The sequence below is a fragment of the Xiphophorus hellerii genome, chromosome 7 (assembly GCF_003331165.1).
Source record: "Xiphophorus hellerii strain 12219 chromosome 7, Xiphophorus_hellerii-4.1, whole genome shotgun sequence".
Taxonomy (NCBI): Eukaryota; Metazoa; Chordata; class Actinopteri; order Cyprinodontiformes; family Poeciliidae; genus Xiphophorus; species Xiphophorus hellerii.
In genome coordinates this window covers 27,718,919-27,742,866 of record NC_045678.1, presented here as the reverse complement: position 1 = coordinate 27,742,866, position 23,948 = coordinate 27,718,919, and the positions used below count along the sequence as shown (strand labels likewise).

Sequence of the window (23,948 nt, the reverse complement as noted above, 5' to 3'; positions counted from 1 at the left end):
CAGAAAAGTTGAAGCAGTATTTCTGACCGACACAGCAGCTTCAGTTTCCGGGTCGTTCAACCTAAAAAAAGCGGTGCAGCACCAGATGAACTCTGACCTCTGAAATGATCAAACTGCAGTTTCCTTCTTCATCGTAGTCGATCTGGAAATGTCGGGTCTCTTTGATTGGCTGGTCGTCTTTGTACCAAACCACCTCAGGGTCAGGGTATCCTAAAGCAGAAAGTTTATAGAGTTAAAATCCATTTTTATTTGTATAAAATCAATTAATATGCTTGTCCTCCAAAAAGTTACGTTTACTGTAAATTGTTAATAGCATCTTATCTCTTTTTAATGTTTCACAGTTTCCACTCTAATAATCATCCTGAAGAATGTTAATCTAGAATATATATCAGTGAGTGTAAAACTGGAACCTAAAGATCAGGATTATTTAATACTGAACTGAAGGACTTTAATAAAACAGAGCCAGGTTTATGATCATCAGCTGATCAATGTGTATATTGATCGGCTGTACCTTCTATTTTGCAGTCGAAGCGAGCGGCGCTGCCTTCCACCACCTCCACGTCTTTAATGACTGAAGTGAAAGTGGGTTTACTCTCCGTCTTCTGTTCGTACTCCAAACACTCCAGGAACTGATTATCCTCTGAAAACAAACAAGATCAATTCTGTGGCTTAGAGAGACGGTTTGTTTGTCTTGTTTTATATCAGTGCTTGTTGTTTTCTGTCTGTTGCAATTTTGCCGATTTTCAGGCATTTTGAGCTTCTGATCTTCAGATTTTGCACTGCAAAAACAAAATTCTACCAAGAATTTTATTTAGTTTCTAGTGCAAATATCATAATACACTTGAAATAAAACAAACAAACAAAAAAAAATAACTTACAAGTAATGTTTAAGTAAGATATAGAAGCTTGTTTTAAGTAAATGATTCCTTAATATTTATTAAAAACACACTAATTCTACTGGCAGATATGTTTACTAATAAAATGGGAAAATGTCTTTTTATAAGTTAAAAAAAATCTGCTCTTAGAATTAATACTTAAAAAATAGTAATATTAAAGAATCATTTAGGAGCTTAAAATAAGCTCCTAAATCTTGATTAAAAAGTTACTTGTAAGTTAGTACACCTTAAATAAGACAAAACTCAGATATTTGTACCAGAAACCAAAATACAAAAATACTTTGTAAAATTTTGTGTTTACTGTATTTAGTAAACAAAAGCCATAAGTTTAGAAGGAACATATTTCACCTGATTCGTAACTATGAGGTCATTTTTGAGTTGTTTTTGGGTCTCGGTGTTTGTAATTGTTTTGAAGACTGTTGTCCATAGTGAGCCCGGTTCTGCTGAAAGTTTGTTCCTGTTGAAAACTAGTTGTTTCTTGTCACTTCACCTCATGCATTCCTTAGATACTTTTTACCATCTGACGTTAGACGGTCAGCTGAATATGAGTCCTAGTGTTTGGTAATTAGGATTGAATGCTGAAAAATGACTCGATTGGGTTCGGTACCTTCAGTGGGTGAGCCTTTCTTTGCACTAACTCCAGCCATCATGGCCATGGAGGAGAGTCTGCCAATCGCTCGAACAGCGTGACCCGTTTTCTGCCAGAGAAAAATAAACATTCATGTTCAAACATGATAGATGACGTTTTCTGTAGGTAACGTGTTAAACTTAAAGCCCGGCCCGCCGTAGCTTTTTATATGTGACACACACAAAAAAAGAACCTTCAAGGTAACAGTTGTGACTCAAATATTATTTTATCAATCAAATCAAATCAGTTTTTATCTGTACACTTCCACATTACATCAATCAGTCCATCCAGTTTTTAGCCAGTTTGCAATTCTGGAACTTCACACAAAATCAACAAATCCCTGAATTTTTTCGAGCTCATGCATCATTTTGAGTTTACTGCAAATTTTCTGCAAAAATTGTCAAAAACATTGAGTTGGAGTGATGCTAACGCACACCTGCAGGTGGCAGTATTTCTTCCTTCTACTACAATGCTGCATCAGCCTTACTTGATGTCAGGTTATAGTCTGATTGATACGAGTAACAAAAACTCAGATCTATTGTCAGACATACACAATTAACCCTTGAAAACATTCATGATCTTGATAAAAATGGCCCAAAGTGAAACTGAGTTTTCCAGTCCTGCTGTGGAGTGTTTCGCTGCTAAATATGATTGATCCTCATGTTGGTGTTTACCTGCCACTTCCTCCTCAGGATGTACTTCTTCATCCTCTCCTTGGACAGCTTGGTAGTCTTCATGGTGTTGGTGTCTTGTTTCAGCCAGGGGTGTTCAAAACACTGAGGGCAGGACAGCCGAGCCCTGAGGAGTCGCATGTTACACTGTAAACACTCAGAGTGATTGCAGATATTCAGCTTTTATACTGTAAAAACATCAGGGTTACTTCATGTCTTTTTTCAGCAGGTTGGTGATGAAGTCTTTGGCGTTTTCAGAGATTTCATCGAAGGCCTCGTCCTCAAAGTCCCAGGTCGCCGAGGTAACATTGGCCAGAGTCTCGTTGTCGTTGTCGCCCATGAAGGGAGAGAGACCGCTCAACCTGAGGGAATGAACAGAAAGAAAACCTTAGCTAACGTTTAGCTAGCTGAGTCGGAGTTAACAGAGTGTCGTTTCCTCACAGGATGTAACAGATGACTCCTATACTCCACATGTCTGTGGGGTAACTGATGGCTTCATAATTTATCACTTCAGGAGCCACAAACTCTGGAGTCCCAAACAAAACCTTCAAAGTTCCAGCGTTTGCTGTAGGGGGATAAAAACAAAAGTTAAATAATCGCCATTAGAAAAAGAAGAAACAGGAAGAAATACTGACAGAAGTTGTTAACGGTTTGTGTCAGTAGCTGCATCTGTTTCCATCAGAGATGTTCACAAGTCATTTTATTCAATTCCAATTCAATTCTCAAGTCTTCATGGAAACAAGCCTGTTAAATTTTTGTAAACAATTAAGAAAAAATGGTGTAGTAAGTGTGCCGGGCCAATTGGTGGCGCTGTAGCACTGCCAGAGAACAGCATCAAAAGCACCAAACTGCATTGTTGCTTCTTTTAAACATGTTGGGCTGGAAAAAACTAGTTTGTGCAGGTTACTAATATTTAGGCTACTTTTCACAACATTTGATGAGTTTTTAGAAAGTATTCAGATAAAAATGATTTTGAAATACTTGTAGCTGTGCAGAAGAAAAGCACAAGACTTGTACATTTAAATAAATGGTGTTCTTGCACCAGTTTTATTAATTTATTTTGAAATAACTAGAATCTGTTGAACTTTGCTAGTCAAGTGTTATGTAGTTATATTAGTGATATTGTAAAGCAGAAATCAAAGTGCAAATTCATGATTTAAAATGACATGGCGCCACAATATATATATACAGTATATAACACAAAAATAAAAAATAAGTCTGGTCGTGTTCAAAGAGTCCAACTCCTCTGCAGTCCAAAGAGAATATGGTTCTGGACAGAACATCATAAAGGACAACCAAAACGTTTGTAATTGCAAACATAATTTTGCTTAATGGAAACCTGCTAATTCTGGAAAAAAAATAAGTTTTTTGATAAAAAGTTTTTGTGCTAGGATGAGGTGTATAAATATTAATGTATTCTGCACAAAACTGCAATGACAAATTTTTTTGCATTATACGAGTCACATGACCAACAACTGGCAGAAAAGATGAAGAAGACAACAGAAAATAGTTGGAGGACGACTGCGCAGCATGTTTTTAATGACCAAACTTATTTATGTCCGACTACAATTGAGTTTCTTATTTAATGGAAACTGTAAAACAGTGTTTTTTCAACATGAGCAGCATATCGCCAAAGTTTTGCATACATTTCTAATGGAAACGCAGCTGGTTATATTAATCTGAGTCTGGTTACCGAGCCGGCGGGCGAGGCCGAAGTCGATGAGTTTGATCTTGCTGCCAGTTTTGTTGACACACATGATGTTTTCTGGTTTGAGGTCGAGGTGGACGATCCCCTGCTTGTGGATGAAGTTGACGCCGTCGATGATCTGCAGCATGTATTTAATCACCTCCCTCTCCGTCAGCTCAAAGTCCTCGTCGATGATCCGCTCAAACAGTTCGCCGCCAGAGATCCTGCAGACAGAGGTAACGACTCAAACTGATTCATTACTCCATTTAGTTACTTCGCACCCTAAATGGTTCCTATATTTGAGGTTTTGTAATCGACCAGCACAAATTAGCACAAAAATGAAAGTGTAATTCCTTAATACTGATGAAAAAGAAATAATTATAAGTGAAATAATCGGCCAGTCTAACAAGACATTATTATTTCATCGGTTCTGATAAATAAATTCTCAGCATTATTATTTTTTCACCAATGACCCCCATGACCATACGGAGGATTTTCTCAAAATAAAAAACTAAGTTTGATTCTCTGGTGAAACTTGTTTGTTTGTTCCTTCATGGTGACGTCTGCTGCTGTTTCCATAGTGAAGCTACAGACTGAAATGCTGCAGTCAGATAATCCGACTATAAACACATCTCTTCCTGTTTGTATTCCCAGTTTTCATTGTGTCAGCACTTATTTGTTGCTTCCGTTCTAATGTTTATTTATCAGAGTTAAATCAAAAGCTGGATGTTGACTTGTTCCTGTTTGACATGAGAATTTCTTCTGAATGAAAATCAGCTGAATGTTCAGCTGGAAAGCAGGAATGACTAAAAAAGAAATATGTTTTAGGATGAGATGAGGTCAAACTCTGGCTCTAAAATTAGCAGACAGGAAATATTTGCTCCTGAATTCCTCTCATAGCAGAGGAGGAAATTGTTTTCCAGTGTTTTTCACTGAAAAAACATTTTGTACTTGGAAAGAAAACAGCGCAGAGATCTGATCTGTGATATTCTGCTGCAGGTCGACATAAGGGATAAAAATGAAAAACAAAATGCTGTGATTTTTTCATCTACTCAATAATAAGCCAGCGGTAAAACTTTAATCAAACAGTAAAGTAGTCTTATTTTTTTTATGGAAGGGGATCTGTAAATTATTGCAGATCCAAAATGTAAAAATTGTTTTTGCAGGTTTGCCTCAATAAAAGAAAGGAATCCACTTTGGAAACTTTTAACGGGACTGAAAGTAATGCAAGTTTCTTTTTGTCAATTCTGAGCAATAAAAACAAGATTTAGGTCACTTTTATAAAAAAAAAAAAAAAAATTAAATTAAAAGAAGATCTGGGTGTATCACAATACAAAACATTGCAAAAACACAAAATCTTGTATTTTTTATCTAATTTCTACTTAAAGTAATCTAATCTACTTGAAATGACAACATTAACTTGCAATTAACTTTTCAACAAGATATAGGAGCTTGTTTAAAGTTAATAATTAGTTATTTTGATTAAAAATGTTCTCCTCTGGCAGATTTGTTCACTTACGGGAAGAATGTCTTCTTATAAGTGAAATAATCCACTAGTGGAACTAGTCATTTTTAAATCTATACTTAAGAATTATTGACTTAAAACAAGCGTCTAAATCTTGCAGATAAGTTAATTATAAGTTAGTTTAGTCTTGTTTTAAGTGTACACAAGAAACTAAACCTTAAATACTTGGTAAGATTTTGTGTTTTTGCAGTGAAAGCTGATCTGGGTGCTGGATATTGAATACGTTGTAGCCAAGATTTTCTGATGTGATATTTTCATTTGTCTGGACTAATTTTGCCTGGATTAAAGATCAAAAAGTCTCAAATGTCCCCCTGGTCTGTGAGGTAGAAGCAAAGTAAAACCCTGCAGAGGGAGCACCTACATCTCCAGCACCATGACGATGTCGGATTTGCCCTCGAAGGCGTCGACACACTGGACCAGTTTGGGGTGATGCAGGGAGTTCATGATGCTGATTTCCTGTCGCACGTTCTCCTTGTCTTTGGCCGAATACGCCTTGATAAACTTCCCAGCCCAAACCTTCTTCGTGGATTTCTCCTGCAGCTTGAAGACCTGACCAAACTTCCCCCTGAGACAGAAACGACACACTTTACGCTGCGCTCGCTCAGCCGTGGTTGCTAGGAGACGGTGGGCGGAGCCTTACGTTCCCAGCCGCTCCTCCACGTCGTAAAGCTCCTTCACCTTCACATCGGTTTTGATGGTCACGTCTCGGTACTCTGGCTCTTTTTCCGAGTCTAAACACAAACAGGAAGCAGGGTGTTGTGGTTCTCATGGCTGATAAACATTGTGGTTAGTTTGTTTATGTGCAGACAGAGGCTCATACCTTCATCCTCCTCCTCTGCCTCAGCATCATCCTGGTTATCTGTTAGAGGAATTAAAGTAGCAGCCGTGTTAGTCCAGTTAGTCGTTTTAGTTCAGCCTCCATAATTCAGCTGACCTGCTAAAGCCCAGTTAGTCAGATATGGTTCTGGTTTAGTAGCAGATGGATTCAGATTAGAATTGGGTAAATCAATTAATCAATTAATCACAGGATAAATTAAATTGAGCTCAACAATTTCCATCTGAATATTGTTTTTCTGTTTTTTTTCTCTCTCTTTCTACCAAATACAGGATAAGAAAAGTCTTCAGTCTGGTACTTTGGCCTGAACTACCTCCTCATTTCAATTAATAGTTCATTTTATTTGTTGTTTCTGTTTTGTTTATTTATTTTGGATATTTAAAATGTCGTCCAGTTAAAATGTTATATGTAATGAGAAATTAAAGTTTATTAATTTCTAAAAATATGTTTTTGCATTATTATGCCACGCTGCAAAAACACAAAATCGTTCTAGTGCAAATGTTTTAGTTCACTTGAAATAAGAGAAAACCAACTTAAAAGTAACTTTTCAGCATAATATAGGAGGTTGTTCGAGGACAATAAAAATACTAGTAGCACCAGCAGATCATTTCACTTGTAACAAAACATTTTCCCAAGTTACAAGTGAAAAATCTGCCTGTGGAACTAGAAAGTTTTCATCAACATTAAGGAATTATTGACTTAAAACAAGCTCCTATATCCTGATGAAAAGTTACTTGCACATTACTCGTTTATGGCGATAAACAGAAACTGGACCTTCAGTCAGAAACCTTGTTACATGGATTTCTGTCAGAACATCTACAGAAAGGTTAGTTTGAGTTTCTCACCGTCGTCCACTAGTCCCATTGTTACGGCTTCAGACTCGGCACTCGGCTCTCCGATGCCGTAAATGTTCTGAGCTCGAATTCGAAACTTGTACTGTCGTTCTGGAAGAAGGTTCTGGAAGCACAGACACTCCGTTTAACCTCTGACCTGAACGGCCCCTGTGTTGGGTTAGGAGATGAGAGCCCACCTGGATGTTGTAGGAGGTGCTGTTGCAGGACACCAGCTGCTTCCACTGCTGGTCCACGGAGTCCCAGATCTCCAGATGGTAGGTCTGCACGGCGCTGCCGCCGTCGTAGGTCGGCCCGTACCACGACAAGGTCAGGCTGGAGCGCCGGATGTCAGAGGTCGCGGGGACCTTTGCTGGGGGGTCGGGCTTGTCTGATGAGGATTTACAATTATGAATATTATCACTGCAAAAAACACAAAACCTTAGCAAGTATTTTTTTGTCTAGTCTCTAGTGTAAATATTTTAGTGCACTTGAAACAAAACTAACATACAAATGACTTTCCAACAGGAAAAAGCTTGTTTTAAAAATAACCTATAAAGATATTCATTACACTTTTTGCACAAAATCATCTCAGCTAATGATATTTTTATCTGTTTTAAAGCCTCTTATCACTTTAAATCCAAATAAGCTGCTCTTGTCCACAGCCTCCAACTCAACGTTTCCACTCACATATGAAAACAACTGCAAACAGATGGGAAATTGTACAACCGTACATCTTTGAAATGCATAAGTGGAGCCTCCTGCACAACCAACAACAATGCAGCAAGTGGTTTCTGGGTGGTAAGTCAACAACAAAACACTAGTCTTTTCCAGCAGCCATTGTAGAGCGCATACTGCAGTAAAACCAGCTGACCAAACATCCTGGAGTTCAGCGAGTGTTTTATAATTAGCTGGTTTCAGCATCTCAACAGACGTATTTCTTTACCGACAATGGTGAGGTTGAGTGCGGCCTGTCGGAGGCCGTAGCTGTTCCTCAGCTCCACGGTGTAGCAGCCGCAGTGCTCCTGCTGCCCGCTGGTGATGGTCAGCTTACTGCTGCTGTCTGTGCTCTCTATGGAGACGTCCGAGGATCCCTCCTGGATCTGACCCACACAAATACAGCAAACACTCCCAGTCAGAAGGTTTCAGGCTGAACCAGTGTGTGTGAATGAGAGACTCACTGGTTTCCTGAACTTCAGCCAGGTGCAGGTGATGGGTGGAGCTCCGGAGTATTTGCAGAGGATCTCCACCTTTTCTCCTGCCAGGATTTTCATATCTTCTGGGAACTGGAGGATCTGAGGAGGCAAAGCTGCACAAAAAACCCAAAATAATTAATAAAAACCAGCAGATAACATTCAGTTCAGATCCATGTATGTTTCTGGTTATCAGTTGGTGTGTTTCACCTTGTTTGGGAGGAGTCTTTGGAGTTGGCTTCTTTATTCTGGCTTCACCTGAAGGAAACAAACAGAGCCGTCAGTCAGCTATTGTTGTGACTTTTTAGTTGTTTAATTCAGTTAGTTTTTTTTTTCTCCGAAGAGTTTTTGTGGCGCTAGTGGCTCGTATTTTTTGTGACAGTAGGCAGACAGGAAAGAGGGCGAGGAGAGGGGGGAAGACATGCGGCAAAGGTCGCCGGGACCAGGAGTTGAACCCGCGACGAGGACTAAGGCCTCCAAACGTGGGGCGTGCTAACCCCCTGCGCCACCACAGCAGTTAGTTTCAGTTAGTTTTCAGAGTGAGCTTGCTAGTTTTTATTAGTTAAATTATGCCATAACAGGAGGCATACTTACTTGTTACTTTCCACACAAGTAACTGGCTTGTGTGGAAAATACAAAATCAATTTAGCTTCAGTTCAAAAGGCTAATAAATAAATTCATAAGCATGAAAATGAAGGAGCAGAAGACAAAGTTAAATCCATCACAGTTAATCCTGTAAACATTCAAAATCTGCTCCTTCATTTTAACAACTCGGATCTGTTTCACTCTGGTAGTTTATTCACGTTTTCCCATCAAATTTTTTTACAACTTGTACCATAAATTAAAGTTTGATTTGCTCTTCGTGTGATTGTTTCCTCATGTGTGCAGGAGTGACAGTCTTGGAACAGAAAGTCCGACTCCATCAGAGAAAAGCAGCAGAACAAAAATGTCAGACGGCAAAGGAGCGTCTCTGACGACTATATAAGGACAACCTATTAATAGTCCCTCGTGAGCAGGAAGTAGCTCATGGAGTTTGTTATTTATTCTCCAGATGAATAAGAGGCCAGAATCTTATGATGTTGACAGGTGAAGGTCTGCCTTCTTTCTCCGTATTGTTTCTGATTTATCATTTCAGAGAAGGCCGCCGTCACTTTAGGTTCCTATAAACTCCACAATCAGGAGAACATCTGGTTTTAAAACAGAAGCACAAAACTTTTTCCACTTCACACACACTCACTAACTCATCTCTTTTACAAACCCTGCTGGCATTTCACTGTTAATAAAACCCGACATGTGACAGAAGCTCAGCAAACACCTTAATATGGGTAACAAAACTTTATTTACTGCCTGAAGGAAGAAAGGATGAAACAGGGACGAGAATAAATCAGACAAAACTGTAATTCCTTATAGCCCAGATGGTGGTGTTGATGCTTCAGTGTTTAAATACAAGCAGCATAAAAAACCCTTAAAGTGCTTCAGAAGCAGGAGGATTTATTTCCCTAAAAGTCTTTAATCAGAGAAAATAGACTGGAAGAAAAAACAGATGAGTCCCAGATTGATATACACTGCAAAACACCAACTCATACAAAGTATTTTTGGTCTAGTTTCTAGTGGAAACATTGTAATACACTTGAAATATGACAAAACTAACTTATGAGTAACTTTTCACAAAGATTTAGCAGCATGTTTAGAGTCAATAATTCTTCAATATTGACAAAAAGTTCTAGTTCCACATGCAGATTATGTCACTGTTAAATCTAATATAACTAAAGCAGAGTTATCACTAATGAGTGAATTTCTACCCATAAATAAAAACTAAATATTACACATTATTATGTGTCTTTAATGAGCCAAATTCATGCAAATGTGAGCGCAACACCCCCTGCTGCACGCAGGATTACTAACAAGAGAAAAACTGAGATATGGTTTTCCAATTATCTTTTTCTACAGAACAAACAATTCACAGCTTTTATCTATAAATAAGGTTGTAAATATCTCAGATCAGAAAAATATGATCGAATTTGCAGAACAAACAGAACCAGAACACAGAGAATAAAACATTTCTTCTCAGCTACAGCAATTAAAGAGACCTGCTTGATCCTTTAAAAACATCTTACAGCCTTCAGTCAGAAATCTGGGCTTCAGTTTAATGTCGCCAAACACATTTCAGGCTTTTTTCTCATTAATAATCTTAGATTTCCTTCCTGAACACCTGAAGTTGCTTAAATAAGTGATGCATTGTTTTTAGTTTTTTAAAGGACAAAGTGATTTAAAGTGAGACTGAAGCCCAGAGGAACTTTTCATCAAGTTAATTGCATCCACAGTTAAAGTGCTTTCAAAGTGTCAAACAACTAAAATGAAAGTGTCAAACTTGAGGTTCGGGGGCCAAACCCGGCCCGCCATAACTTTTTATGTGGCCCTCACTTAAACAAAACCTTCAAAAATAACAGCTGTGTTCTTAAATATTTATCAAATCAAAACCATTTTTAGCTGTATTCTGCCAAATTATATCAATATGAGAAGATGTTCAATATGGGAATAACTGATTGAAAGCAAATTCAACTATTTATAAATATTTTAATAGAATAGAAACAAGCCTAATTGCTCTGCACAGGGGAAATTCAAGCGTAGCAGCGGCAACAGGCAGAAAGGTTCACACAAAAACGTTCTTCGTGTTAGAAACAATATAAATATATATAAAAAGATTAACAAGATCAATACATGATCAATACTTTCTGCTACAACTGACCCTTTGAGGACATTCATGATATTAATGTGAAACAAAATGAAAATGAGTTTGACACACCTGAACTAAAAGAAGAAAAAATAAATAAAATATAAAAATCAACAAAAGTAGAACAACAAGCACTCTATAAACACTCTAGTTATAAGAGAAACCTGCATTTCCATTAACTTTATAACATTTTCAATATCAGTTTGCTTAATTGAAACATGCTTATTTTTTTAAAAAACACGTTTTTCAATAAAATTGTTTTCGTGCTGGACTGAGGTGTTTTTAACAAAACTGCAATGGAAACACTTTTTTCGCATCATGCAATCAACAAAGAGTACTAGTTAAAAAAATATCTTGTTTTATGTGAAATAATCTGCCAGTGGAAATAAATGTTTTAATCAATATTAAGGAATTATTGTCTTAAAACAATGATTCCTTCTGTAGCTTCCATAGCCAGCTGAAAAGTTACTCTTAAGTTAAGTTTGTCTTATTTCAAGTTGTACTGAGATGTTTTCAATAGAAACTGGATAAAAATACTTGATGAGATTTTGTGTTTTTGCAGTGAAATAGTAAAACAAAACCAGCTGAATGATCCAAACTTTCAATAATTTTCTGCTGTGTGAAGCTCAAGCTGCAGAGATGCACTTGTTTAAAAACAACAGGAAATGTAAGTTTCTGCCTGAGAAATCACTTATTTCCAGTCTGCTAAGTATTTAGACCCTAACTTGGAACCAGCAGGCTCAAGAAGATGAGCTTCTTAAAAGGAAAGCTGCTTCACTTTCAGGCTTTTCATCTGTGCTGTGAAGTAAAACGACATGCGAGTGAGGCAGAGAGCGCAGGCCTTAAATGGAAACGAGGGAGAGGAGCTCCCAGCCTCCATCTTCATCCCCCTCCAACCTCAACACCGCCATCCTTCCTGAGGGGAAAACTCTGCACAGGAATGAGAGTCTCCGCAGATCCGACAAGCTCAGACCTTCAGGGAGGTGTCCAGGATAAAAATACTCTGAAAATATTTCACTTATCCTCCATTCAGTTCATAAATGAACCTTCACATAAATCAAACTGTTTTTTTTCCCCAGATGTTCTTGCAGTTGCAGGAATAATAACGATTTATGAATAGTGATGGTTTAATGTCTCTAAATTGTTCAGACTGTTATATTTGTATTTACTGAGAGCAAACAATTTCAGCAGGGCGTTGTAAACAGCCATATCACAGCCATAAAAGGACTGCAGAAGAAGAGTTCAGCTCTGAAGGCACACAAGAATGTGACGCAATCAGTCATTTTACAAGCCCTGCAGGGAGAAACACAACACTTATTATGGAACTGATGCAACAATTTCAGGAGCCAGATTCAATTTGAAAACTAAGAATAAATGCAGGTGGTTAATGGTGGCCTATTATGCTTTTTATGCAAGTATAAACATGTTCATTAACATTTCTTTGCACAAAATCATTCTTCGATAATGAGGTTTTGCTCAGTTCTGCCTATTTTGAGCTCCAGTTTTAGGGCCTCGGTCCCTTTATAACCAAATAATCTGCTCCTGGCCACGCCCCCAAACTCAATGTCAACACTCGCAAGTGCAAATGGCTGCAAACAGATGCGCAATTATACAACAGTACATCTTTGAAAAGCATTAGTAGAGCCTCCTGCACAACCAACAACAGTGCAACTAGAGGTTTCTGGATGGTATGTCAACAACAAAACTCTTGTCTTTTTCAGCAGCTCCCACCATTGTACAGCTCCCACAGCGGTAAAACCAGCTGACCAAATGTACTGGAGCTCAGCTTGGGTTGCCAGGTAACAGGCTAGGCTTCTGGAGTTGCTAGGTAACAGTGCAGCGATGTTACATCCCTGAGGTTTTTGAAATGGCTCATTTTCCAGACACCAAAAAACATTTACTTATTGGCTGGATGTTATTTTTTTAAGTGCTTGGGATATTTTTTAAGCAGAAGAAAACCCAAATAAAACAGATAAATAAAACAAAATAGCAGTTTTTTTGTTTTTGCTGATAAATGAACTGCAGGTTGTATTTTATGAAATTAAAATAGTTTGATATCTTAAACATAGAAAAAGGGAAAAAAAAGCACAAACAAGAACAACAACAAAATGTGTAAGGGGCTGATTTCTTTTTACAGTACTGTACATTTATGAAGGTCTTGTATTGATTTCTAATATGAATTAATCTCCTTCAATTAAAGCTCATGTTGCAAATGACAAAGCTTAAAATTTTTAAACTTTGCAGGATTTTGCTGCAGGTAGGAAGAGATTCCTGGTGACAAAGCTGCAGTTTTATACAATCTGTCATTTCTAATGTTTCTCTCCACATCAGAGCCCAGCTGAAATAACAGCAGAGGCGTCGCCTTTAGTTTACATAATGACGGTTCCATCCGCTGACCTGCTGAGACCAAATCAGTGATTCCTCAGATGGGAACACCAGGCCTGTATTTCAGACCAGAACTGGTTCCCACCATCTAACGCTGGAAAATCTGTAAACAACATCAGTTTTATGGGGAATTAGGCCAATTTAAAATTAATCAAATAGAGCAGGAGTGATATAAACAGATTGAAATGAGCTGGCAGCGACTGATCCATGATGTCATCAACTATTTTAGAAAAACTTGCAAACAAATTAAACTTTACGGAACTTCATACACGTCTCATTTCTACGGCAGAGTATTAGGGCCATGTGAAGAAAAAAAATGAGAAGAAGGTTTTAGCATTGCATGCTTAAAGTTACACAAAAATAAAGTTGAAATAATGAGCAGAAAGTTGTAATTATATGAGAATAAAGTCATTATTAGAATAAAGTCTCACAAGAGGAAAGTCGAAATAATACGAGATTAAAATTACAATATTTTGAGGATAGTCATAGTACTATGAGAATAAAGTCATAAAAGAATAAAGTTGAAATATTATAAGAATAGTTGTAATAATATGAAAATATTATTTTGAGAAAAAGTAATTATACTATGACTTTATTCTTGTATTATTTCTACTTTATTCATGTAATTTTATTATTTTATTTTCTTAGCTTTGCCCTAATACTCCGTCTTACATCCCAGCTTTAAATCCTCTGTTGTTCTTCTGACTTTAATGTTTTAATTATCTTCTCTGGGTTCAGTTTCAGTTTTTCTCTCTCCGTGTTTTCCCAAACGGATCGTATCATCGGATCAGATCCTGCAGAGTGTAGATTTCTGGACGTCGCTTTGATGAGAAAAACTCTGCTAACTGACTCAGGATTTAATGCAATAACCCCACAGAGTCAGGTTTTATGTGTCGGTTTCTGTTCTGTGGAACAACAGAGAACGATGTTGCGTTTTATCATCTGGTTATTGGTTCCAGCTGCAGCGGCGAATCGGACACTTAGGAATGCACACGTGCTCAGATGCACATCAAGCAGAAGGATTTAGAGTCAGATCATAAAGATAAGAGCAGATTTTCCACTGAGGCTGCAGACAGAAAACAGAAAACGTCATAAAACGCTTGTGCAACACATGTTTAACTGATGCCGTGTGATGGAGAAACTGACTCCATGAAGCTTTAAACAGGACAAATCGGAGCTATTAGTTTAAAACAGAAAGATTTTCATCATGGATACATGTTCACGTCTCACTGAGTCACATTTGTTTTCTTACAACATCAAAAACCTAAATCTAAGTAAGATTAAATATCTTAGATTAAGGGGAATTATGCTTTTTTTCTTTTCTGAAAAGATCATTTTTCTCACAGAGAGGCTTTTATGTTAGAACTTTTCCCTCATTTTAAGTGTTTTGTCAAGATATTAAAGCTTGATGTTAAGAAAATACCACTTATTATGAGTAAATGTGTGAAAGAAGCTAAAATATCAATAATTACAAAACAAATTTCACGTCTAGAACTTATTTTCAAAGTAAAAAAAAAATCTTATTTTAAGCACAAAAAAAGAAAAATCACTTAACTAAATCTCTTCAGATAATTAAAACAGAAGTTGTTGACAAATAGTATTCTGACTCTCCTAGTGCTGCACACTGTTAAAATTGCATATTTAAAAAAATATTTAAATGTTGTTCCTCTGATATACAGAACAATAATACCCAAAATGTTGCAAGTATTTTGGATCTTTACCTGGAATTTTGATCTAGACATCAAAATTGTCACACTAGCGAGACAAACGAGATTATTTTACAAATAACTTTGAAATATTTGACAATTTTCCAAATGCATATGAAGTTATTTTGTATTATCAATAGCCATATAAAGCTTTAAGTTCAGACCAAATGTCCACAAATGGTTGTCATGCGGTGTGAGACTATAATGTACATTTTGAACAGGCAATTATTTGGACAATCTGAGGATGAAACTAGAACTGGAGAGTTTTGAATTGTCATGAGAAGAGATCTGTTATTTTGTATTATTTTTAGTCAAAAAACTATAAATCTGACACCACCTGTAGTGGTCAATGTTTGGTGTGATATTATTTAAATCAAATTTTAATATTTCTTACAGAATTTTTACTTTTCACTAATTCTTAAAAATTATTGCTTCTACGTGGCTAATTATGAGCTAGCTGCAGGCTAGATGTTCCTAGCTTGCTAATAAATTAGCTTTAATGAAAATGTCATATGTTGTGTCATAATGTTAGAGAAATGTTGAATGCAGACCCTGTGAGGAGAAAAAACCCAGTATTCATATATTTCTTTCTTACTTTAAAGCATCTGACTCTTTCCCTACACTGCAAAAACAGAAAATCTTACTAGTATTAGTATTTTTATCGAGTTTGTAGTGCAAATATCTTAATACACTTGTGATAAGGCAAAACTAACTTACACAAGTAATTTTTCAGTGAGATATAAGAGCTTGTTTTAAGTCTATAATTTCTTAACATTGATAAAAAGTTCTAGTTTCACTGGCAGATTATTTTACTTATGGGAAAAAGTCTTGTTATAAATGGAACTAGTACTTTTTGGTTTTCTCCTGTCTCACTGAAACATTACCTGCAAGTTAGTTTTGTCTTATTTCAAGTATAGCCAGATGTTTCTCCTAGAAACTGGACTAAAATACTTTGTAAGATTTGGTGTTTTTTGCAGTGTGAGGCTGAGATCAGGAGAGAGATGTTCCAATATTCAGAGGACGTCCACCGTTTACTGCAACGGAGCTCTGAACAATAATCTGACAGTGATTTACGAACTGATGTTTCCAACGATACACAGAGTCGCTTTAAAATAGAAATCTCCCGCTGCGTGTGTGTGTGTGTGTGCGTAGGCGTGCGTGTGTGTGTGTGGGAACCAGTAATCCCAGTCTGTAGCTCCTTATTGGGACAAAAGGAAAGAGGCTGGCGCGGCTGCATATTTTGGAAACTCACTCTCTGAGGTCGGAGCTGCCTTCTTAGACTTCTTGTCTGTCGGAGAGTTTTCTGGTGGATCTGGAGGAGGACACACACACACACGCACACACACACACACACACACACACAGAGGAGACTTTAAACGCAGGACAAACAGCTTCACTCAGTGTCACAGTTTACATTCTAGGAGTTTTGGTTGGAAACCTCTCAGAATGAGGCAATAACAGCTGCAGAGCCTAAAATCAACAGTTAGTATAAGAAGTGAGAGTCGATTCTGATGATTCAAATGAGCTGAAGCAGAGTTGATGGACTCAGACCTGAACCTTGAGAGCAACACAAAGACGGTTAGAAAGTCGGGCTTCTATCACTTGAAGAACATTTCCAGGATTAAAGAACTAATGTCACAGCAAGATCTAGAGAAACTCATCCACGCGTTTATCTTTAGTTGCATTAATTACTGCAACATGTGTGGTTTGGATTTAATTTCTTATTTAATGGAAACACTGCAATTGCAAAATTGTGTTTATTCCATTTTAACAGAATACGATCCATCCTGAGCCGATTTGTTAACTGGTAAATATCATTCTGACGATTCTGTTACATCTTCACAGAAAAAAAAAAGAAAAATCTGAGAAGAAGAGCATCCAGCTGTTTTTTTCTTTACTTCTTCTCCAGCAAACCAAACTGCTGATGTCCAACTCTTCATGTAATGAAGAAGCAGCTGATTTCCAGTCAGCAGTTTCCTTCTTCCCAGTAACCGTTTGTGATAAATGCTGTTTGTTTGTGTTCATTTGTTCTAATTACAGGAAGCTGCAAACAAACGGAGGCTCCTGAGGAATCAGGGAGGAGACCTGAGGTTCCTGAACTGATCTCTCTCCAAACCTGCAGCTCCTTTCACAGACTCAGGTGTTTATATTAATTTGTTAATTTTAGCAAAAAATGCTCATTATTGCAGATTAATCTTCGTTTTCATTTTAAGTCGATGCTGGAAAACGCAACTTCTTAAAGGCCTTTCACTAAATCTTTATGTTTACTCCCTCGCATGTTCTCTGCTCAGTCTATGGGTTGCGAAAAAACATAAAATGATTCCTACAGGAAAGAAAACTAAATGAAACCAATGATTTTCTACTATCAGTGTTTGTTGTACTGAATAAAAAGAAAACTTTACCCTTAATGGAGGGATGAAAACCCCTCTAAGGATGCGTTCACACAGCAGGTCTGGGTGCACAATTCAGATTTTCTGCTGAAATAAGATCTTTTTTTGCATGCTATAATTAAACATGACCGTAATCAGACTTCTGTGTGAACAATTTACGACCTCAAAGCGACCAGCATGTGCAGAAGAAGAATGTTGATGTCACACAGCAAAACTCTTTTTATGGAAGTAATAATGGATATCGCAGCTTATGGATCAATTTTAAAGTTTATTCAGCAACAAGAGCCGAGAGTATAGTCACAAGATCGTAAGAACACGAAGGAAGATAAGAAAAAGAAAACAACTAATAGGATCAGCGGCTCAACTTCTGCAGAGAGTCTGTTTGGATATGTAGTCGGAACCAAAAGTGGTGGGATTGTGATGTGATGCGCTTCACTAACAGATTGCTTTCTAAAAGTGAATAATTATAATTTCCTTCGCATCCTAATTTAAACCGTCTGACTCTTTCTGGTGCAAAATGTTGACTCATGTCTTGCATCCATGACATAAAAGCCAGATAAAATTAGACATCACCGTTCTGAAGCTTTGAAAACAACTGGATACAAATCCAATTTAAACCCACATGTGGATGGTCACAGGTTGGATTTTTTTGGAGTGAAAAGATCGGAATCGGGCCGCTCAAACTGTAGTGAAAACGTGAATTTGGATCATTTACCTGGTGTGTGAACATAACCTAAGGGGCTACTTTGTGTCTGAACAATTCCCTTTAAACCACTAAAACCAGAGTTTATCTATTTTAAGTCTCGGGTCTCACTTATAGCTAAAGGTGTGAGAGACGATGAGGTTCTTACCGTCGACTAGAACCATACAGGAACACTCCGCTCTGCCGGCCGAGTGCTCAGCTCTGCATTTGTACTGGCCTTCGTCCTCCGGCAAAGCTTTGTCGATGGTCAGAGAGCAGAGGCCGCCTGAAAAACACGACGGAAAACATTTATCACCCAGAACACTGAGGATTAACTAACCAGCTGGATTTACAGCATAGAGATACAAATCCAGCCCTTATTTGACCAGATTCCAGTGACCTTGATCAACAGTCTTCCAGATTTTCTGGAGATCTTTCAGAGTTTTTCCTTTGACCAATAAAAATCCAGCAATAAAAAGTCTCTTAAACATAAACTCAGCATTGAGCAGATACTCAGCTCTCAGGTGATCGTTATACGGTTTAATTTATACTCCAGATTTCCAATTTACTTGTTTTGAGGAAAAACAACAGAATTTTGTGTTCATGACAGCATGAACCTGCTGTCATGTTCATGCATTTAAAAATAAAAGTCACACAGACATATTTTTAGACTTTTGCCAACAGCAAAGGGATAAATCCCCAGCAGGATTGGATTCTAGATCATGAAAGGATTTGCTTTAATAAATCAATGTCACTATTTATTCATTTTCAGACTGTGGAAAATAAAGGGGACAGAATGTTATAAAAGAGCAAATAATAAACTGGCTGTAAATTTTTAAGTTAAATTTATAATAAAATTAAAACTTATTTCTTCACACTCCAGTTGTTGCAGATACTTTTTATCTTGTGGAAGAAAATCCAATTAGTTCACATATTGAAGAAAAAATATAAATCTGTTTTTGGGTCAGTTTGTGAATAAAGCAAATCCAGAAAGTCATAATGAAAAAAACAAAAACAAAACACAAAACCTTACCACGTATTTTGTCTAGTTTCTAGTGAACATTTTTTAGTACACTTGAATTAAGATAAAAGATCTTAAAAGTCTTGTTTCAGCAAAGTAAATAAGTGTGTTTTAGTTCAATAACGCTTGAATATAAATGCAAAAACATATTAGTTACACTTTTCCACTTTAAACAGGAAAAATGTCTTGTTATATGTGGAAATAATATTTATTTTTCTCCTACTGAGTCTGAGCGTCGTCCCAACAGAAACAAACCATTAAATCAGCAGGAAAATTCAAACCTCAAACATTTTGTGATGCAAAACAAATGAATGCTTTGATGTTTCACCACACAACATCTGAGAGTTATTAATACTGCTGCGCATGTTGAAACAGTTTCACTATTACAACAGGAAATCTACTGCCTGATTCGGATTACTAAACACATTAGCATTTAAAAAACAATCTAGTAAATCAGTTGTGTCCAATTTACAAATAAATTATAGGAATTGTTTGGAGCCCTCGGTCTAAACTTGCCGCTATTTTACATACTAAAATCCACTGTCTTATAAAAGAGTCACATTCTAGTTATTTAATACTGGTTTTAGTTTGTGTATATTTTTTTTATTTCTTTTTTCCCTTTTCCATTATCCTGTTTTTCATTCTAATCATTGTAATCTCTTTGTAATGAAATTGGCATTACATTGTGACTACATATAAAATTGTGAATCAATAAAGATAAAATAAAAAGACAACAATAACAAAAAAATACATTTTACACACTTTGAAGGCTGATTGATATACTGAATTTAATACGTCAAGTTTTATTCCAACTGAGACTTCTTAAATAATCATATAGAGGTTACAGAATATGAATTTGTATGGTAGCCTTTAGCAAAATATAACAAAAATTATGAGAAGTTTCTAAATGCTACATTGGTTCATGTGCCTGGCATCAGTCAGGAAAACTGTCATGCATGAATAATGTTCATAATGAATAATGAACATTTTTTTCACTGTTATTCTAACAGTGAAACTAAACAGCCTGACAAGAGTTTTCTGAACCAGAGATCTCACATGTTGTTTATGAAGGAAAATAGTTCTGCTTTAAGGGATGACAACTCAACTCGACTTTTTCTGCTGAGTCAGTTTGGTCAAGAGGTTTCAGGTCATCTGTGTTAAAATGTCTTAATTTTGTGGATGCCACTGTCTGACTGATAAACTTAAAGGAGCAGAAGGACAAATGGGAAACTCAGCAGGTTACACAACTGAGGATGGCAGAGAGAAAAGTCAGTTTTTAGATCAGATTTCACCATAATCACACAACCACAAACACTCCATTAATTACTACTTGTCCTTTCATATCATACAAGATGATCTGTTGAGATCATGAGCCATCTGAGACTTCAGATCATGCAGCTGGAGTTGCAGAACCAAAACGGGGGTGGCCTAAAACTCGCATCATTCATCTGTGAACATGCAGACATGTTAAAAGTCTCTTAGTGCTTTTACACCGGATAGTCCAAGAGTCTCGATTCGATTGGGGACCAAAGTTACATTTCTTAAATTTTGAGCTGCTGTGGTTCACTTTCACGCTGCACTGAGTCAAACAAACCAAACCCTTTGAGTGACCTGTTCCCCCCTGGACCAAGAACCACTGAAGGAAATGAAGTAAAAACGTTTGAAGACACCGAGTTCAACTTTCTTCTTCACAAAATGAAAACAAAAATGGAGTAGCATCAAATTTTAGTCATTGCAGGATTTCTCTTTTGTCTGTGCTAAAAGACTTTGAGTCATTTCTCTCACTAGACTCTTGTGTTTGTTTTGATTGTATTTACCCAGAATGCCTTGTGCTGTAGTTTGCTTCCTGCTTTTGGAATGGTCTCCGATCCACTTGGAGGAGCAGAGTTCACCTTTTTCACTGCAAAAACAAAATCTTACCCAGTAGTTTTGGTCTGGTTTCTAGTGCAAATATCTTATTAGTGGAAATACAACAAACCTCTTATAAGAAAGTTTTCAGCAAGTTATTGGTGCTTGTTTTAAGTCAATAATTCTTTAACATTGATGAAAGAGTACTTGTTCCATTGGCAGATTATTTCACTTATAGCATGTGAAAAATGTTATAAGTGTTATAAATGTGTAATGTTTTAGAAGTGAAATAGTCTGCCAACAGAACAAGTACTTTTTAATCATTATTAAGGAATTATTGACTAAAACAAGCTCCTATATCTTCAGAAATGTAACTTAAAAATTCATTTTGTTTTATTTCAAGTGTACCAAGATATCTGCACTAGAAACTAATACTTGGTAAGATTTTGTGTTTTTGAAGTGTTGATCCACATCAGAGTTTGATTATGCATTTACATATTTCAAATCAAATCAGACTTTCAAGGCAAATGAACTGGGGTTTAATTAAAGCGGACTAAACAGATCTGGTGTGAACGCAGCCTAAAATACAAGCAGATCAGACACACTGAGCGCTCTTTGGACACAACTTCTCATCTTCAAGATATCTGAATGCAACAGCTATCCACATACTGAATAAAAATACCAAATTAAAGTTGTAACATCACAGAATAAACAGGGTAGAGCAGCTGTAACATGTCATGCATGTACAGTCACTGCCAATGAATTTATATTACTGTAACTGTTCATGTTCTGATTGTGACAGCTGGTGAATTATATGCGTCAATCAAGGGCAATAAATCAGAGTCAAACAGGTGCAAATATGAATGTGTTGCAAAAGAAGGCAGCTGAGGAATGGCATGTGACTTAGAGGGATTCAGATTTATTTACTGATGAAGTGAGAGATCTCAGACTCGGTATTTATGTGTCAATAATATCAGGTGTTTATGTCACTTTGGAATCTGCAAAAGTCAAGAAGCATTTTTTTCTATGCAGTATTGTTTCCAGAATTTGTACCAGAATAGGACTTTTTGTTCATAGAGTAGTGGTTATGCAATAATCAATGCATAACTGCAAAGAGTGTCAGCAAATCATAAAATCCATAAATGTTCTCAGCCACAGATGAAATAAGAGATTTCTGACAATAATCGGAGTAACGCAAGTAATAATTATACTTGCGTTTAAAGCACAGCAGCACAGAGAGCGATGGAGTAAATTCATCTCGTGGTTTAAAACCAGAATGTTCAGATGTTGTTTGTTCTGGAGCTGCTGACATCAGTTCCCTGCTGCAAATAACAGCAACAACACATCACTGCGTGTTTGAGGCTGCTGTGACCTCTGACCTTCAACAAGGACCACCTCAATGTATGCCTGCAGAGCTGGAACAGAGACTGTCCTGAAGGCTAAAATAACATGCTGAAGGATTACTCCACACACACACACACGCACACACACGTTCATAAACACACACACACTGGGAGTCCCAGGCATTCGTAAACACACGCGTGTTCAAGCAGATCTAACTGCAAATCTCTACTGTGGCGGCAAAGTTTCTATCCGTGTGAGAAATTCTGCTCAGTTTATATCTGTGTGGAGGTTATTAGAGGATTTTATTTTTAAATTGATACAAATCGATTCAATTAAGTGCAAATATATAAAATCAATTCAAATTTATAGCAATTGAATGTAATCATTTAGTCACATTTTGATCAAACGTATTGATAGAGATAATCCATTGATCATTTAAGTTAATCAACTGCTAAAACTTTTTTCTGTCTCAGGAAGTTTATCCAGTTGATTTCAATAATTTACTGTGTGGTGATCATGTGGTGACAGTAGAAATGAACAATTCCCTTTAAACACAATGAAAGTGCTAGCAGAAGCTAGCTCAGTGTGGCGACTTATTTTATGATTGTGGATGTAGCTGTGATGCAATTTGGTCAATAAATGTTTTAAATGTGCCATATAAATAAATGTGAGGCTTCATAACTGCAGTAACAGTGACTTGGTTCAACTTTCTTTAAGGCACTTTGAATCATCTGATCAACATCTGGGCCAGTTAAACAATCTGGACTCCAGATTTCAGACATCTGAGAACTTATTTTGATTTGGGTCCATTTGTTTTTGGCAGGTTTATAAGGTTTTCCTGGTTCTTGCATTAAACATGCAGTAAAAAGCTAAAGTGATCTGAGTCACGCCAGACCCGTTTACTTTGCTTTAATGAAACTCCAGTTCATCTAGAATCTCCGGTTCATTTGTGAAAATGGAATCGAACTGTGATATGAACCAGGACAGCAAACTGTGGTTCACCTACAAACTTCAGTCTCGGTTCGGTTGAATTGAGCTCTGGTGCGGTTTGAATGCATATGTGAACACCAGCGGACCAGAGACCGCTCCAAATGAAGGAAGAGGACTACAGAGCAGGGCATTCTGGGTAAATGTAACCAAAAGAAACTTGTGACTTTCTCTCTTTCTCATCCACAAACTCCAAAGTTTCTTCACTTATTAAAAAAACTGAAGGAGCAGAAAATTTCTCTCCAACACTGGAAGAAGCTGAAGCTCTGAACATGCAGCAGATCTCAAACAGCGTCTGATTCAGAGATTCAGCAGGACAGATGATACAAAACTGTTTTTTAAATTTATTTTGTGCATTCCCACTCAGCATGTCACTGCATATGAAGCTTTTAAACAGCCATTGTTTCAAAACGGATCAAAATTTCTGTCATATAATTCCTTCAGTTTAAAGTAATTTTAATGAGATGCTAGAAAAGCAACAAAGTAACTAGATCAGTTTTATTTATCAGCTGCTTGGAGCACAAAGTACACACTGCTGATCAGCTGGCTGAACAAAAACCAATATTTTCCTAATAGGCAGTGCCGC

At 37.0% G+C, this 23,948-nt stretch overlaps 1 protein-coding gene across 3 annotated transcripts in view; it reads right to left on the bottom strand.

The window, feature by feature from the left end:
- Positions 1–23,948, bottom strand: part of mylka (myosin, light chain kinase a) — a 58,569-nt gene that overhangs the window by 3,785 nt on the left and 30,836 nt on the right. For 2 of the 3 annotated variants that reach the window (XM_032568355.1, XM_032568356.1), the window contains exons 20-36: positions 18,332–18,448; positions 16,343–16,402; positions 8,476–8,523; positions 8,254–8,381; positions 8,019–8,175; positions 7,273–7,463; positions 7,088–7,199; positions 6,228–6,266; positions 6,048–6,138; positions 5,769–5,972; positions 3,889–4,106; positions 2,637–2,760; positions 2,405–2,557; positions 2,199–2,322; positions 1,504–1,594; positions 512–640; positions 98–210 (exon numbers count right to left, since the gene is read on the bottom strand). In XM_032568355.1, coding sequence (XP_032424246.1) covers positions 98–210; positions 512–640; positions 1,504–1,594; positions 2,199–2,322; positions 2,405–2,557; positions 2,637–2,760; positions 3,889–4,106; positions 5,769–5,972; positions 6,048–6,138; positions 6,228–6,266; positions 7,088–7,199; positions 7,273–7,463; positions 8,019–8,175; positions 8,254–8,381; positions 8,476–8,523; positions 16,343–16,402; positions 18,332–18,448 — 2,099 coding nt within the window. The remainder of the gene's footprint in view (positions 1–97; positions 211–511; positions 641–1,503; positions 1,595–2,198; positions 2,323–2,404; positions 2,558–2,636; positions 2,761–3,888; positions 4,107–5,768; positions 5,973–6,047; positions 6,139–6,227; positions 6,267–7,087; positions 7,200–7,272; positions 7,464–8,018; positions 8,176–8,253; positions 8,382–8,475; positions 8,524–16,342; positions 16,403–18,331; positions 18,449–23,948) is intronic. The other variant, XM_032568358.1, reaches the window with a different exon arrangement.